At 39.3% G+C, this 16715-nt stretch overlaps 1 protein-coding gene and 1 long non-coding RNA gene across 7 annotated transcripts in view; one reads left to right on the forward strand and one right to left on the reverse strand.

Moving 5' to 3' along the window:
• The first annotated feature begins 2853 nt into the window (after positions 1-2853).
• On the forward strand, positions 2854-7727 carry LOC137473816 (uncharacterized). The gene is made up of 2 exons (XR_010999001.1): positions 2854-4156; positions 5764-7727. It is a non-coding gene; the product is annotated as an uncharacterized lncRNA (long non-coding RNA).
• Positions 6327-16715, reverse strand: part of PLXNB2 (plexin B2) — a 252434-nt gene continuing 242045 nt past the window's right edge. For all 6 annotated transcript variants that reach the window (XM_068189818.1, XM_068189813.1, XM_068189816.1 and 3 more), the window contains 6 exons: positions 15133-15293; positions 14425-14572; positions 13840-13904; positions 13081-13156; positions 11028-11102; positions 6327-8209 (listed from right to left, as the gene is read on the reverse strand). In XM_068189818.1, coding sequence (XP_068045919.1) covers positions 8105-8209; positions 11028-11102; positions 13081-13156; positions 13840-13904; positions 14425-14572; positions 15133-15293 — 630 coding nt within the window. In that variant the 3' untranslated portion in view covers positions 6327-8104. The remainder of the gene's footprint in view (positions 8210-11027; positions 11103-13080; positions 13157-13839; positions 13905-14424; positions 14573-15132; positions 15294-16715) is intronic.

Genomic DNA, 16715 nt, shown 5'->3' on the forward strand with positions numbered 1-16715 from the left:
ACATGTTCCTGTTCATTTCTGCAGGAGCACTACAATGATAATAGCTTTAGAAATGCAGGTACGTCACAGATGATCTACTTGTGCACCACAGACTTTCTAATATGGCTATTGACATTCAAACTTGTGTTTCCCAGAGCTGTTGGTAACTGCAAAGAGTGGGTGTGAACTGGGTTGATTCTAACATCATTTTTAGATTAGGTTCAGTTTATACCTCTGGAGTTCAAAGCTGATTCTGACCTTTGAGGTTTCTTTATTCCTCTTTAGCATTGTTCTGCATTGTTTTGACTTTCTGTAATCCTAATTAGTATTTCAACAAGCTGTTTCATCTGGGTGCTCCTAACAACTGGCCCTGTAAGCCACTTATGTCTCTAGACCCATGCCTGGGAGCTGAGAGCACTGTGAGGGGTGTCTGGGCATGACAGTGGCTCTTGGTGCCAGCTGTACTGCTCAGCACTGGACATAGAGAGCAGGACCATGCTTGACCAAGGTCTCCCTATTGTGCCATGTGCATGACCAGCCATACAGATGCAGTTTCACTGTGTCAGTGCTGCAGCAAACTCAGTGAAACAATGCTGCCTGCACCAGGCCATGGTGCAGTTCATATCAACCTCAGATCCTTGGTAATCAAAAAAAAGATGGAGATCTTGGAGGCATCTAATGACTGTCCCACCTGAGAGTCAATCTGCCTTATGGCTTCCTTGCATGGCAGCAAGGCAGAAAATGGTGCATTCACAGTGATGCCAGCTGAGGAAAGTGTCCTACAGGTTACTCTTGCAGCAGCCAGTGTTCAGAGCAGCTCCTGGTCTTGAGGGCTACATGCCTCTCAAATCAACTCAAAGCTTGGCAATGCTCAGAGATCTGATCCAGTCCCTGGCCTTATGACTCAGGCTTCACAGTGAATTTGTCTTAGGGTTTGCCACTTGCTAGTAGGAGGCTAAAATTGGCATCCTTTCCCAGCAGATAGTTAACAGAAATTTTTTGGCTGTAGACATGCCAGTTGGGTCATCACTAGTGGAGCAAATCTTCTGATGACAATCTTAAATCACCTGTGTGAGAGCAGTTTGACTTAAACAGGTGCTAACCAAAGCCCAGCCTGTAATTCATTAGACTCAATCAGTTCCTAGAAAACCACAGGAACCATTAGCCCTTAGCTAGCCCAGCAGGTGGGGAAATAGCCATAAGGGCCCTGTGTGTAGGGCAGAGCCACTAGCCCAGCTGGCGATCCCTAGCTTACCCCAAGCAGCACATGGGTGCAGGCCCACAAAGAGGAATTGGTTAAAAGATTAAAATGAATAATTCAGTGCTCCTTTGATTTGTTTTAACTACTGCAGAATGTGTGTCCTGCCACAGTACTTCAACCTTGGAATGAAGTACAAATAGATGTGATTCAGACTCTAAATATTTAAAGCAAGAATCTAATCTTAGATACATTGTGTGTGCTGTCATCTCAAAAATCTGCTAAAGAGAGACAATGATGGACAGCACAGATTGAAATGAAATTCAAGCTCTGCATTAAAAAAACTTGCCCTGCTAGTTGACATGAATGATTAACCACATAGAAACTTATGTCTGTCAGTGACAGTAGTGCTCAAGTGTTCTTTGTCATCACTGTCTTCGTTAACTTTAGAAAAGAATAGTCCAAAACCACCTCACAGGGAAAGGACGTCACATCCCCTTTCTCCCTGTTTTCTTAAAGAGATGCAGCTAAACTATTAACTTTTTCCAGTTAAATGCCATACAAAACATTTCTAATCTTCCTTTCACTGAAAAGAAAGATAAAGTCACAACCGTAACTTAAAGCAAAAGCTATAATAGTACTTGGGCAGTTACAGGCTCTTACTATAGATAGGCAGGTCAAAGCAATCAGCATATGAATCTTCACACACAGCCAGCAAACCCATAACTTGACACAACTCTCTACCGAATATTATTCCAAGAGGAGTAAGCTCACCAGGGCATGACCCTATTAAATACCAAACCTGTAGTTCCAAAATAGCACAAAACCTAGATGGATGATCTCATCTCCAGCAGTAATGTGCCAGAATACAAATAGAGGATTGTAACTGCTTCAAGTGCACAAGGAAACAAAATAAGGCCATGTTAAAATAAAGGGTGGAATATACATTGACAGCTGAGCAGAAGAGCCTGCTGCTGGTGAAAATGATGGCAGTCTTTCTGTTCCCTTTGCTGGACATTAAGGCCTCATTATGGGACTTTTGGATATCATAACCATATAACAGCCTCACATGACAAACTTTAGTTCAGTAAAAGAAGAAATAGGGCTAAACACCCACAAGCAAATGAGCTGTGGAAATCTAGACTCGTCTAAAGGTGAAATGATGTTAATATCTATGTCACTTTTGAGTTTAGGGCTAGTATAGTGCAGCCACCAGTCCAGGATAGAGTGCTGCAGAGTTTAGGTGGAGTTCAGACCAACTAAGAAGGACCATTCATACATCAGAAGTGAATATATGCACATCGGATGTGAATAGTAATGTATGGGTAGAGTACATTATTAACAAAATAAAGGTCTTTTACCTTAGATGGAGATGTTTTATGTTTCAGTAAGGTAGTGTGCTCTAGCACAAAAAAATACACTTCTGTAATTTTCCAATGAGATGAGCCTGGGAGGGTCTGAATGCCCATGGGGTGCTTTGGGGATGAAAAGTGCATGATTAATCCAGGCAGTGATTGTTTCCTTCCTTGGGCTTTCAGAGGAATGTAGCATTGTGGTTCAGAAAGTGCCACTGAAACACAAGGTGAAAACCCACACAAGGAAGGATCACATGGAGGAAGATGAGGAGAGCAGCCAGACCCATGATAATAGTATTCCAAATAACATCCTCGGTAGCTGCACGAAACATGGATTTGGGTTTGTTTTAAATCCCATGGATTGGTGTCCAGGCTCTGCAACTAGCAAGTATGATCTCTTACTGAATAGGAGCATAGCCACAGGAGAGAAAAGATTAAGGGTATCAAAGGAATACATTTTTTCATTTCACTCCTTTCTTATTACAGTAGATTAAAAGAAAAAAGTGAGTTTTGTTCAACATTCAATTTTGAGAACAATTAAATAAGCCAAAAACATTGTTCAGAATTAGAGCACTGAATAAAGGATTTCAAAAACACAGTGTGGGGTTCATGGTGGGATTTTTATTTCCTTTTAAGATGAGTCATATACATCTGTATGAGATCTATTGTCCTCTGTCCCACTGAAGAAATAGTTTCTTTCTGAAGTGTCCAATCTGTTAAGACACATAGGTTCTTTAAAAGCTTAAAAAAAGAAGGAAAGCACTCAAACTCTCTTCTGGTTCAGATGGCAATTATCTGAGAAGCAGCAGAGAAACAGGAATACATGGGTAAATGAAACAGCTTTTGATGGCCTGGCAATGAATGACAGTAGGATTTGTCCTATTTGGTAATGACATGCAGCAGCAAGCAGTATGCACCGGCAAGACAGAAGTCAGGACTGACTGTCTGGTACAACAGCAGTGATCTTTCACAGCATAGATGGTTATTACAAGCCTGCACAGGGGAAACCACTTTATTCTCTAATGGATGGAGAAATGTTCCTTGATACTGAGGCAAAAGGGGACACCATTTAAAGAAAGCAAAACCTTTGAATACTTCCTTGTAACTGTGGGTCTGGAAAGTCTCTTTTCCTTCTGTTCTGCAGGAACTGTCAAACACCAAGAATTCCACCATCACTTTTGGGCCCCATCAAGACAAACGCTAACAAAAGAGGGAGGCTAAAAGACCAAATCTAGTTTACAATTCCAGCTTTCAAACTCATCATTCATCAACTGAAGGAGGGTTTCTCAAAATAAAAACCACAGACTAGGTATGTAGAGTCTGAGAAAAAAAACCCACTGATCATTATAGCTTATGTGCTGCTGTCATTCATTCTCCAGGGAATCCTGTGCTCCAGGCAGATCTGGCAAAACAGACAACTAAGAGAGGAGCTTTGTGTGATGGAGAACCTGGAATGCTTCAGGCGTAGAGTTTGACTGTATTGAGCTTGTATTGAGGGATGAAAGCAAGTCACTAGGGCAAAAGTGCTTACGTTTCCATTGCATCAACTCTAGTGACTGGAAGTGCCAAATTTCAGCTCCTCATAGTGTAAGGCAGAATAACACAGGACTCAAGTCAGTGGTTGGTAGAAAAATGGTAGGTAGACATCTTCCTTTAAACCTCTGAAGCTGACTGTCTTACTGCTCTGAACAGTATCTCTAGACAGAGATAAAAAGGAAAAAACACCCAAACAATTTCCTCTGTAAGTTTTTTCTAAGATAAGACAACAGACTTGGGAAAAGTCTTAACCAATCTTTGCTCAAGATCAAATTCTTTAGAAAGGAGCACCTCACAGAACTGTTATACCACATGCTTATGTGCATATGGGAATCCTGACTAGAACAATTATCAGGATAAATAGAGGTTTTGGAACCCTAGGAAGCATGTAAAAGAGGGGTTTCCCGATCAGATTCAGAGACTGGGTTTTTTTAGGCCATGTACGTACATATCATCAAGGCCATACTATAGCTGAAAATGGTTGTGTTATTAATAAGGCTGGAGAACCTGGAATGGTAAAGTACTGGCCACAAAAACTCATCAGTGCTGATAAGTCCGGGACAGATGAATTTCAAACTCAGAGCCATTTTAAGTCTTTATGCAGCTGGCTAAAAATCCTCCTGTGTTACAACAGTTTGTGACTTTATGAATTCCAGTTTGAATTTCTGAATTCTGTGTATGGTTTTGTTTATAGTGATGACTCTGTTTATTTTCAAAAGGTTACCAGAAAGGCCAACTTTAGAGAGTGCATGTAAATACAGCTCGGACTCAGCAGGCTGAGAAATGTATCCAACACAGCAGGGTACAGAAGGGGGTAGGGTTTAACAGACTGATCAGAGAAGTCATCTTCAGGAGACATGAATGCCTCACATATGTGAGCTAGTTGAGGTCCTCTCCACCCATAACCACTTGCTTATAAATCTATTGCATATAGACAGCAGCAAAAAGAACGAGTAAGGTGTCAGAGGGAAACCTGGCACTAAGGAATAGAGAGTGAATTCCTGGCCAGAGATAAAAAAACCCCATTCCCGTTCAGTTGGGTGAGTTACTACATATCAAACAAGCAGGTGCAGGGACCTTGTCCTATCCTAAGAGATCTCTATTTGCATGTTTGCTGGTAAGGAGGCAAGCAAGACCTTGGAGAGACTGCTGTCAGCAATGGGATTCAGACCTGCTGGTGGTGCCTGTACCACCAGCAGTCTTGGGCTGGGAGATGTCTAAGCAAAGGAACTTTGCTCACAGCTGCTGCTATGGAGTAAAGTGATTGCTGTTTGGCAGCCAGAAGGTTCTTGTTCTTTAAGAAGTGCCACTTAGAGGAGCTGAGGAAGGGGTGAAAAGGAGGGAGACCCCCAGTGAGCTTTTTCCTTTTATCTTGTAGATGAACCAGGTGTCAGGAGCAGCAGAAACCAAGTGAGGAGCATGAAGGTTTTAAGAATCAGATTCCTAAAATGTAACGAAAACTAAAACCAAAAACTAGGCCTGAACAAAACAGAGCACCAGAGTGGAAAAACAAGCACTGGAAAAGCTTAGCCAACAGGGGAAATAATAACATAAATGAGCTCAGTTCTTCAGTTCAAATTCCAACTTTGTGCTTTCAGGACAGGGGACTTGAAGAAATTGAAGAGCTGGCATGAAGTTTCTTTGTAGCTGCAGCTGCTTAGAGGCAAAGTTATCTGCCTCTGTGTTCCCTGGCAGGTGGCACTGCAGCACTGATAGCCTACAAATTTCCCAGGATGTGAGAAAAGGGCACCAAGAATAACTAATGGGTCCATGATGAATTGGCACATGCCAGCAGACACACACGCCAGTTGCCTCACAGGTAGGATCCAGCTAGAGCACTGCTGCATCCCACAGCTGCAGCCTGCAACTGCTTTATGTCAAGTCACTGGTGATGGGGGACATATATTGTTCCCTTTGAAAGCCCTACTTCCTCAAGCACGGCTTTCTGGTCTCTCTGGAGAGATGCTGCTGAGACTGTATTTTAATTTGCTTTCAGGTCCCAGGATACATCAGGCAAGAAGACCTCACTCTGGTATGTTGCACTACATCCCTGCCTCTCCAGAGTACTTTCATTTTTCAGAGCAAATGCCAATAAAAAGGGCAGGATGTCAGGCATTCCATCTGCAGGATGTGCGGCGCTCCTCCATTTCCAACCACAGACTGATGGACCCTGCTGCTCCATCACTCCCAGAGGGTGCATTACAAATCCTTTCAACACCCATCCCCCCCAGTTTCAATAAAGATCCACTGACACTTGGTGGAAAAAACAACATTGTATTTGATTTACAATTAACAGGATTTACAAATAATGAAAAAGAAACAGATTAGCCATGAAATTAGGATGCCTTTGTAGATGAAAGAATAACTGGCAAAGCACCTTGCTGTAGAAGTCCTATAGCTCAGTCCTAAACAGGATAAAATAAGTTACAGCCCAGGCAGGTTCAGGAATGATTATAGACAAATGCAAGAAGTCGAGTACAAAGTAAACAAAAAAAACTGCTCACAGCCTACTGGGCAGGAAACCAGTTCTGGTGAGGCTTTTGATTTTCAGAAACTGAAGGAAAGGCCCACTGACAAATACTAGGAAATTTTCAAAATGGGAGAGAAAAAATATCAACAGACAATAAAAGTCAGTGTGTGACAACCTACCAGGCAGGGAGAGCGGGCGGCAGACACTGCATTAGCTTGCTGAGAGTCAGCAGAGTCTGGGTGCTTGGCAGGACAATGAACGAAGGAGTACAGATGGCAGCACTTCATTAAAATGCTACTTTACTGCCAAAAACTTGAAAGACAAAGAGAAGTAAAGTTCTCTGATGTGCAATACAGCAATTTAAGAAGAACGTACCTAACTTTTTGATTTGTACGGCGCTTACCTATATTGTAAACACACACTTTCTGACAAGTTATTTCAATTTTCTTTGCTATGGATTATAGTGTGTATTCAATCAAATGCAGCATTCCAAGGCTCAAAACTGACTGAGTGGTTTTCAATAGATGGGTATATGATTTTTCCAATATCATAGTAGTATTTTACATCACAGATACAATAAAAACAAGTGATGGTATTTCTAGGACAGTTCCAAGATTCAAATAAAAAATCATCAGAACCATTCTAAAATAGGGTATTATACATAATCATGTTAAACAGCACACTCTCGGCAAGCAGCTAATTACAAGCATTCTGCTGGTCATGTTTTTCACACAAAAGTCATTCAATAGCACATAAATACTTATTTTTCTGATCTGCTTCTTTTTACAAAACCATTCATCAGATTCACAGAATTAGTACAAGTAAGGCACATTAGCATATATCATAAAACTCACAATAATAACAAAGAGTTTTAAAGTTTTAAGGACTGATTACTTCTTTGCAGTGATTTCTGAACCGAACAAGACTTCATCAGTAGAACTCTTCTACATTGACCTTACTCTTATTTCTCTCACAGCCAACTGTGGTGGGTGCATCACCATTGAGATAAATAATTAAATTTAGAACCATGTGTGGTAGCAAATCCCATTTTTAGATCTTGCAGAGAAATCAGACACTTTGTTCTCTATGTTCATTATGAGCAGAGACCAAGTTTTAGAGCTCTATGGAAGTCAGTTTCCAGTTATCAAAATAAAAGGGGATATTGCATGTGTCTCTGAGTATGTTATTGTTTTCCTAGTACAAATATTGCTTAAGGTAGAAAGGATGCTATAGTATTGAATTTACTTGCATAATGAATTCTAAATGCTGATGTCTCAGATTCTACTAAATCAAATGAATGATAGGTTTTTCTTCTTCCACCCCCCACCCTGCCCCCAACCAAAGGACTCTCTTTCCCACAGAAGATTCATTTACACACAACACAGCTTTTAATTAGAAGCATAATTTACAGTAAAAATTCTTTACATTACACCTCTGCTATCAAAAAACCATGAAATCTTTCATTTAAAGTTGTAATTATACATTAAAAAATAGAACACTATTTCCTTAACAGGAAGAATGAATTTGAACATCTTCAGATCAGATTTCTTTATTGCGGCTTTTGAGTCAAAGGTCAGTCACTTTATTCTCTAGCGCAGCTGCTATTTGCTGTAAACGGAAGGCAAGCTGCATTTTTTGTGCAGCTGGATCCTCTTCAAGTGCATTTATAATCTGGAAGATATAAACACAGAAAGTTTAGAATAATTTAGCTTAAAATGTATGACACAGTTCATACATGTCATAGACCAAGTGTTTGATACTACTTTGGTTGTAAAGAGTCTTTTGCATTCACTCTGTACCAAAGTCCATCTATTAGGCCTCATGGTCTGTTTTTTCACAAAGACAGTAATAATTATTTTCTCTGTTACTTTATCTAAGTTGCTGTAATGTTTCCCATTATGTTGGGATACAAGCAAATTAACAGGTAGTACTTTATCTTGTAAAATATTACATTCCAAGATGGAGCAGGCAGGGGAGGAATTTCCTTAGAGCTATTTAGGAAAGAGTGCTTTTACATACAGTGCACCCTACAAAGCTTAAGGGTCATTTACCATCAGTAATTATATCCCATCCCCAGGAGCTGTAGTTATGAGCAGCTCCTGGGTGGTCCATGCACAGGCATGTGGTAAGACAACAGAAGGTCTCCTGTGTCTGTAGGCAATATGAGGAATAGAGCCAGCAGCTCCCTTTTGGCTCTCACCAAGAAGTGCCAAGACTCTGGCCCAGCACAGCACAGTTCAGGGAAGCAAATGGCTCCTCAGAGGAGCCCTCAGAATCCCACAGCCTCTGCAGTACGGAATATATAAAAGAGGATATGACTCTTAAGACACAAGGGATTTGAAAACAAGAGCCAGTAAAGGTCAGCTGTTATGAGAAGGCTTTTCTTCAAATAGAGTTTTTAGGGCTTCCCAGATCAAATTCAAAAGGTTTTGAAAGGTTTTCATTTCCACCATCCTTTAGGAAAACTTTCCCACCAGCTATTAGATTTCTCCATTAGAAAAATGTGTTACGTGACAAAACCATTCCTTTTCTACAACTGGCTTTATTAATATAAGTCTGACAGTGTAATCAAGCAGAAACCTTTAGCACTGTTTAAATACTATATAAACTTGCAAGTACAAAGATGGAAAAATGGAGTTTGCCTGTCACTACCTGTGGTTCTTATTACTTCTTGAACATCACTGACAATGGAGATTAATGCAGTCAGAATCAATCTAGCCAATAATTTCACTTTGAAGGGCTGGTATAATGTTTGCATTTCCAACACTGGAGTAAATTTGTTTAGAAATAATTATTTTAATGAATTTGTTCTTAAGGCGTGAAAATATTTTTACAAGACAGCCTTAATAAACACTTATTGCAGTATTTAAACTGGGCCTGATTTAATTTGATATTGTTCCCTTAATTTAAACAATTATATCTAGCTGTAACTCCTCAAATCTAGACTAAATAATTAATGATTATCTCTACTGGTGAATATATCCTTCATATAAATGTGGACAATTAGAATGTACCCACTTAGTCATTGTCAAGCCCTGCAGAGATGCAGAAGGTACAGCACATGCTGGGAACCACTGTGTCAGTAATAAAGACAAGGGCAGCTGCAAAATGTTCCAATTTATGCAAATTAAAACATTTTCATGGAAAATAAATAAGCTTGATTAATTTTACTGAATGGTTCTTGACAGATTATCTCCACAATTCTGAATTAGCAGCCTTTTCATCAGATGCACCTCATTGTTACACAGTGATGTACATGGAAGGGAAGAACTGCAGCTACGTACTGGGGTGTGCTGGCCTGTCACTGATGAAGTCCCACAGGCTGGTGGCTCTGCCTGAGGTGTGGATGAATAAGGGATTTACAGTTTAGCTGTCATTCAGGGTTCTTGAGTGTTTTTGTAAGAGGTCAAACTACGGACAGATTTGGGAAGGGGCTGAAAGCCAGCTTAGCACTGGCGATGAGGGGTGAGGGAATGCCATGGGGTTGGCCTACGTTCCTCTGTCTACTTCTCCCGCTGACCATCATTGGAAGACTTCTCAGGGTGATTTGATTTTCCCTGCTTGCATCTGTTTAAAAGCTGTGACAGGCTGGCTGCTCCTGTATAAAGCAGCTGCAGTGAAGATGCAACTCTGTCTTTAGTGCTAAATGTGAGTGAAAACATGAGCTGTGCTGAGGTGCAAGACTAAACGAATAGAGCTCACATGTAATGTGCTCCTTTTTGATTCAGCATCTGTTCTTACTTGCTTTAATTCTGAGAGTTTTCTGGAGGCATTCATTTCCATGGAAACCTTTGAATAAAAGTTTTCTTCTCTCTTTTTGTTTTCAGATTAAGTTTGGAGAGCCATAGCCACAGCCCAGCTACTCTGGGATATTCTTTGTCCCCCTTTCCACAGGGTGTGAAAAACCAAAGAAACTTTTTAAACTGCAGCTGTGAGCCTGCTTTTGAATCAGGCTACATTCAACTGTTACTCTGGTTTACCATAGGCAGGCACTTCACTTGGCATGGCAAAACAGGGATGGTACCATGCACAGAAGTTTAAGGAGCATTTTAACTAATAAAAAGGTCATGGCTCCACTTCCTACAAACAAAACAAGTTTAATGGATTTTTGCTAATAAAAAAGCACACTATCTTGAAACCTGATATAGCTCTGATGACTTTTTGCTGGGTGACATTGTTATATACTTATTAGGATGGTAGAACTGAAGAGAAATTATTTTTAAATCTATTTATCTTTCAGATCTTGATAAACTATCCATTAAACTATCCCTACCAAAACCAGATAGCCATAATGAAATTGGTCAGTTATAAGGACATTATCTTGACCAGTGTAATTGCCAAGCAGGGTGTATAACTGCAAGGATTTTGTTCAGCATTGCTTCTGCCTGATTTTTCAGTGAAATTCAGAAGTCACTCCTTTAGACTAATGTTAGCTTTCATAACCTTTTACCATTGATAATAAAGTCTGAAAACAAAAGCCATAACTTACCTCATCATAGTATTTGTTAGTGTACTGGTAGAGTTGGTGTAGAGCCACAAGTGTGTTTAAGGAATCAGTATGTGCCTGTTAACACAAGCAGGCAGCAAACATGTCAAAATAGGATCACACACAGCTGAAACTTATGCACATGCACAACTATTGGGTACAATTGACCAGATTTCCAAATGCAAGCTCTGTGTTTAACTTTTGTTAAATGTCACTTGGGGCAGAGAAAAGGAGTGAGAAAACTTTTCTTTGGTGATTTTTAGATCTAGACTTTCCCTCTGGTATTTTTCCAGCCTGCCCACAACTCCTAACATTGGAGTTGGAAGATATTTTGAACTCTGAACGGCAAACCACAGGCTACAGCACAAACATCCGTTAGCAGTATGGGTGTGAAAAGCTAAAGCATTTACTCAGTACAGTCTACATATTGTTGAGATATTAAGCCCTTTCTCCAGCTCTTTTTACATCCTGGAAATTATTCACACCTCACTACAGAAAAGGTGTAACTTCTCAATATCATGACCACATGTACACTTGGAAAATGCCACCTGAAACATGAAGATTGAAAGGTAGGTGGGGGGGCAGGGGGGGTGGGGCACATGGTGAGAAGAGAGAGAGAGAAAGGACTTCAAATGAAGCAGGAAATAACCCTTCCATTACCTTATCTTCCCCCTGCCTCCACACATATGACCTATTTAGTGAATGTGCTCTACCTGTCTGAACAGATGTTCTTCATTCAGATGTGTAGGATTCAAGTCTCTAGCTATGCCTTTAGTCTTTTAAGTTAGTTAAGAAAATGAAGAATTGCAAAATATTGCTACTGGCATAAATGATTACCCTAGGGATAAAGCAGCAGAGAAACATCCATCTTCCCTTGCTCTATAAAAGTCACTTTTAGAGCTGGTCAAAATTTGCAGTGTTCTATCATTCCTTCCATATTAATTTTGATCATAATTTATAATGAAAATAGAAAGGAAGAACATATCCTGCTGATGGTAAAACATTATATTGAATTTACTTTTAATCACCAAACATTCTAATTTTATATACATCTCAATTTATGTAATAAATAAAGTGAACTGTAAAATGAAATGTCACTGCAGATGAGTTTTGTAGTGAATGACTGAAAATAGAAATGCTCTCATGAGGATGTTGATCTGCAAAATGTTAGGTCCTAAGGGCACTGAAATAAACAAACCGCAAAAAATTCCCCAAACATCCTCCTTGCGCTAAGAACTCTTCAACAAAATTAAGCAAATGAGCAAACCAGCTGGTAAATACACTGCCTTCTTGCTCAGGCTAAACAACATCTTTAGGACTGGTGAGGGACTCTCCGGGTTCTCCAAGTTAAATAGAGTGCTTCAAAGGCAAGAGCCTGCCTGAGCTGAGCTGAGCTGCAGAGCAGACAGGCTCTTTCACGACTGAAGCAGGTTTTGTAATGACTTTGTTACACCCGTCTCCAACTGAAATCCCAGATAGCAACTACCACACTCTGCTCTTCTCCACCTGAGGTAACCCAAATAACCTACAATGCAGAATCTGCCACTGAGCAAGCACATGATGAACTTCTCACATGTTGCATAAAGCAGAAGTATTGCCCCTGTATAGACAGTTCTAAAATATCCTGTACTTAATGTTAATGCCTCTTCTTTAATTTCTGGAATCTAATTTTTGCTGTGGTAGAACTGTGAATTCAGTCACTACTCATTTTCAGTATGATCAATGCTAAAAATCCTCTATATGCTGTGGAGAGAAAGCACAGTTCAAGAGTGCTATATTTTTTCCACAATGGATGTAAAAAGTCCAAACACTGTGCTCTATTCCCTGCATAACTCAGATAGAATAGTGACAATAAGGATTCTTGATTCCATTCAATAATCAACATTTCAAAGGTCTAACAGGCACAACTATAATGAACAGGAGTATTTATGAAATAACTCATCTGATATTTGCACATACAAAAAACCCCATTTGTTGAGATAGAAAGAGAAGACAACAAAAACCAGTGTTACACTTGGCTCCACTTTCACTAAAAGAAAATGGATTATATTCTTACCCTAGAAATCTCTGCTAGATGAGTATTCATGTCTTGGTCACTCACAGGCACCATTTGACGAATACCTTTGTAGTAACTTAAAAAAGATTTTGAGTTAGTAAAATAAACTGTGCCTTTCTGGTAATTCTGCCATTATTTCAAACATGCTTCCTTACTGACACACGAGATACTCTACCATAACAGAACAATGATTCCTTCAGTAATCCTGCCTTCCAGCATTAGTACTTTTGCAGTAGAGGTAAATCTTACCCTATTTTACAGGAATGTACCACAGAAAAAAAATCTATAATTGCAGATAAGGATTATTTTAGGTCTTAGCACTGGCAAGAGTTTTGTTCTGTGGCAGATCTTCCATGATATTAACAGAATTTCCAAATAGCAAATGAATAAAGTCAGAGACAGCATAGAAAAAAAAATGTTTCTGAAAATGTTTTCAGGATTTGGTCTCTACTGAGTTATGGAAGTGCAGCATTTGTTAGACAGCTCATGTGGGTAGCAACTATGACTGCAGAAAAAAGAAATCTATTAATCTCCTGAAGAAATCTATTCATCTGTCTGTACAGACAAGAATATGCACTGGATTCTAACAGAGCTCCATTTCAACTCTGCCAATGCCACCACCAAGGGGATCTTTAAATATTTGGGTGTAAAATTTTTAATATTTGACAGCTGACTTTGACTATATCAGCATTCCCTTTTCCTCTTACATAAGCCTAAAATCCTAACAATGGAATAACCATGAAAAGAGTTAATACTTACTCTTCCACCATTTTCTTATAGTTAGAGATTTCTTTAGCATAAAGTAATTTATTACTTGGAGAATCCTGAAAAATTTAGAATACAGAAAAAATTAGTTATTTATGAATATTTTTAGGAAGCAAAAGAAAGTCAAGAATGTAAGATCAAGCCTTTATATTCACATACACTTGAGCTTTACAGATATTAATATTTGGATACTTATTAACATAGTATTAGATTATTAGATTATAGATAGATTATTTAATAAAAAGATGATATTTACACATGATATTATTGCTGAATTTTACAAACATATCAATGCAAGGTGATAATAAATTATTGGTAGACCTGAAATAATGAGTTTTTAAACATGCTTTTTATAAAAGCAGTTGCTATTTTCTCCTTTTTCAATAGTATCAATTGGCAGAGTACACAGAAATACTGACAGTTCACTAGCCTGTTAAGTGGTGAAATGTTAACTTCATTATAAAACTAAAAAGAAACTATCAAGGCTGTATCTCCTCAGAGAATGGGTATTGTCTGTGAGGATGCCCTTTGTCTCGTCAGGCAAGAGCATAGTCAGGATGTAGAATGCAAATCACTTACTCTGCTTAATTTGTGCTCTGTTCTTGTGCAAGCATCCATGAAAGTCTGTGCAATGACTGACAAGGAAGCATCCACTACTTCATGAACATGAACATCAAAGATGAAATGTGGATTTTTCAGGATGTTTACCCAGAATCTAAGAGGCAGGCTACAAAGCAAGGAAAAAGATAAATAATCCTTTTTACACACTAAATATTCTACAAGAAAATCACATGAAATTAAGTATAGGCTTTGCATTTTCATCTTCTCACAACAGTGATTAATTTTATATTTCAATGTTTATACAAGCTTGTCTGGGTTCCATGCCTGAACACCAACTCTTTACATCTCTCAGAAAAACTCATATGAGGTCTTGAGTGCCCCAAAGAGCAAGGAAGGATGTATGCGTGGTCAGAGAAACTATCAAGTAGTACGTATGAGATTTTATGATTTGAAAGGTAAATCTAGTCCCATTTACCTCTTGTGCTTTCCTCTTCTCTGAGGAAAGACAAAAAGTAAAACATGGTAAATCTGCCAGTGACAATCCCATAGATAAACTGGTTTCATTTTTTGCTGCTTCTAGGTTTTTCATTACACAAACATATTATCTCATTTAAAATTCTAAGGATTATAAATGAAATTTACTTTGATTTGTGGTAAGAGTGTTAGTATATACCTGGGAATTATACCCTTATTTCTCCACAATACATGCCTCTTTTCATACCGTACCTGTTCGTTTTCCAGATGTGAATGGTATCTTCATCCTTGATGTCATGTTTTTCTGCTTGCTCATCAAGAAAGTCAAAGAAGTACTTCACAGCTGGTGGCACCACATGGTTTGAGTTGAGCACACTATGAAAGAAGTCATCTACAAACTGCTGAAGTGTACCCTTAAAGCAAATTTTAAAAAATCTGTTACATTTGTGTTACAAGCTGAACTGAGCATCTTTTATTCCTATGGACATAGTCCAGTTGCTGTCACTGATCCTGAGTGCTAAGAGTGACAAAAAGCAAACAATTTCTTAGAGCAGTGACTTTGTAAACTGCCAACACAGGAAAGACCTTCTAAAGTACAATTTTATCTTCTAGACTCACCAGAGATCCTATGGTTTGCACAGAAGAGTGTACCTTCTGCTTGACAGAAAAAGCAGAAATTGGTTGCTACATTCAGGATCATTGTGCACATAAAATAATTTTTAGCCACTTTTTTATGGCTTTGCAGCTTTCCACATCCAGTTTCTCTGACAGCAGAACACTGCAATTTTTACAAAGAGACTGAGAGGAAGAAGTACCAGTGAGCATTTGCCCTTTTTGTTCAAGGGCAAGCACATGGGCCTTATCAGACATCCAATCTGACTCAGCTTCATGAGATCTCACGGAGCCCAAGGAGTGAGGTGTCCAGAAGGACTGTGTTCTTGGATTCCAGCATCTACCTGGATCTTAGTAATGGTAACCTCAGAGACCATCCCCTTGTTTTAGAGAGGATCCTGCTGAGGCCACATAGAGCTCATCTCCAGTCAACTGATTGGCCCTACAGACACTTTTGAAGGGCTGCATCCTGTTTTCAACCATGACTCCAGCTGACAGCCTCGAAACAGGGAAGGGACCCAGATGGCAAGGAGCTCTAAGACATTCTACTGTCAGCCAGAACACACAAGTCCCAGGGCTGAGGGGTCGTTGTGATCTCAGCTGTAACACCTCACCAACATTTTATGAGTCAGTAATGCTTCAGACTTGGTAATAATCTATAAAATGGCTATTGGGAATACAAAACAGTGGCTTTATTAACAGAAGAAAGGGATGCAAGCATCTTTTTGGCTCTTCCTCCTGAGTCTATGTCATCTATCCAAAGACTTTCCTTTATATCCACTTCCACGCTTGGACAACTGGCCTTAGCTGGAGCCAGACTGACTTCATTTTCACAAAAGGAGCCTGACTTTGTGGTCATGAAACACATTATTCTAAATTCTAATTCTTTCTCCAAGGAGAAATATTTCAAAAAATTATTTTGCTCATTATCAATTCTGCAGTATAGGCACTAAAAATACTCTAAAAAGACTATTATTATATGGAAACTTTTTTGGGGGGGTTTTACTGGAACATTGACCACATACAAGAACAGGGAAATATAACAGGAAATATAGGAGTCTATAAAGCATTCAGTACAAAAGAAAACACAACAAAGTGTTATCTAAACAGGTGGCACAGAGCAGAATACCCATCTTTGTCTTGCAAGGAAAATCTTCCTTTAACGATCACGTAATCATGGCTCTCAGCTTTGGTCAGGAGCTGCAAGTTATCTCTTTCTCAGT

This window comes from Anomalospiza imberbis, chromosome 5, assembly GCF_031753505.1.
Source record: "Anomalospiza imberbis isolate Cuckoo-Finch-1a 21T00152 chromosome 5, ASM3175350v1, whole genome shotgun sequence".
In the NCBI taxonomy this organism is placed as follows: Eukaryota; Metazoa; Chordata; class Aves; order Passeriformes; family Viduidae; genus Anomalospiza; species Anomalospiza imberbis.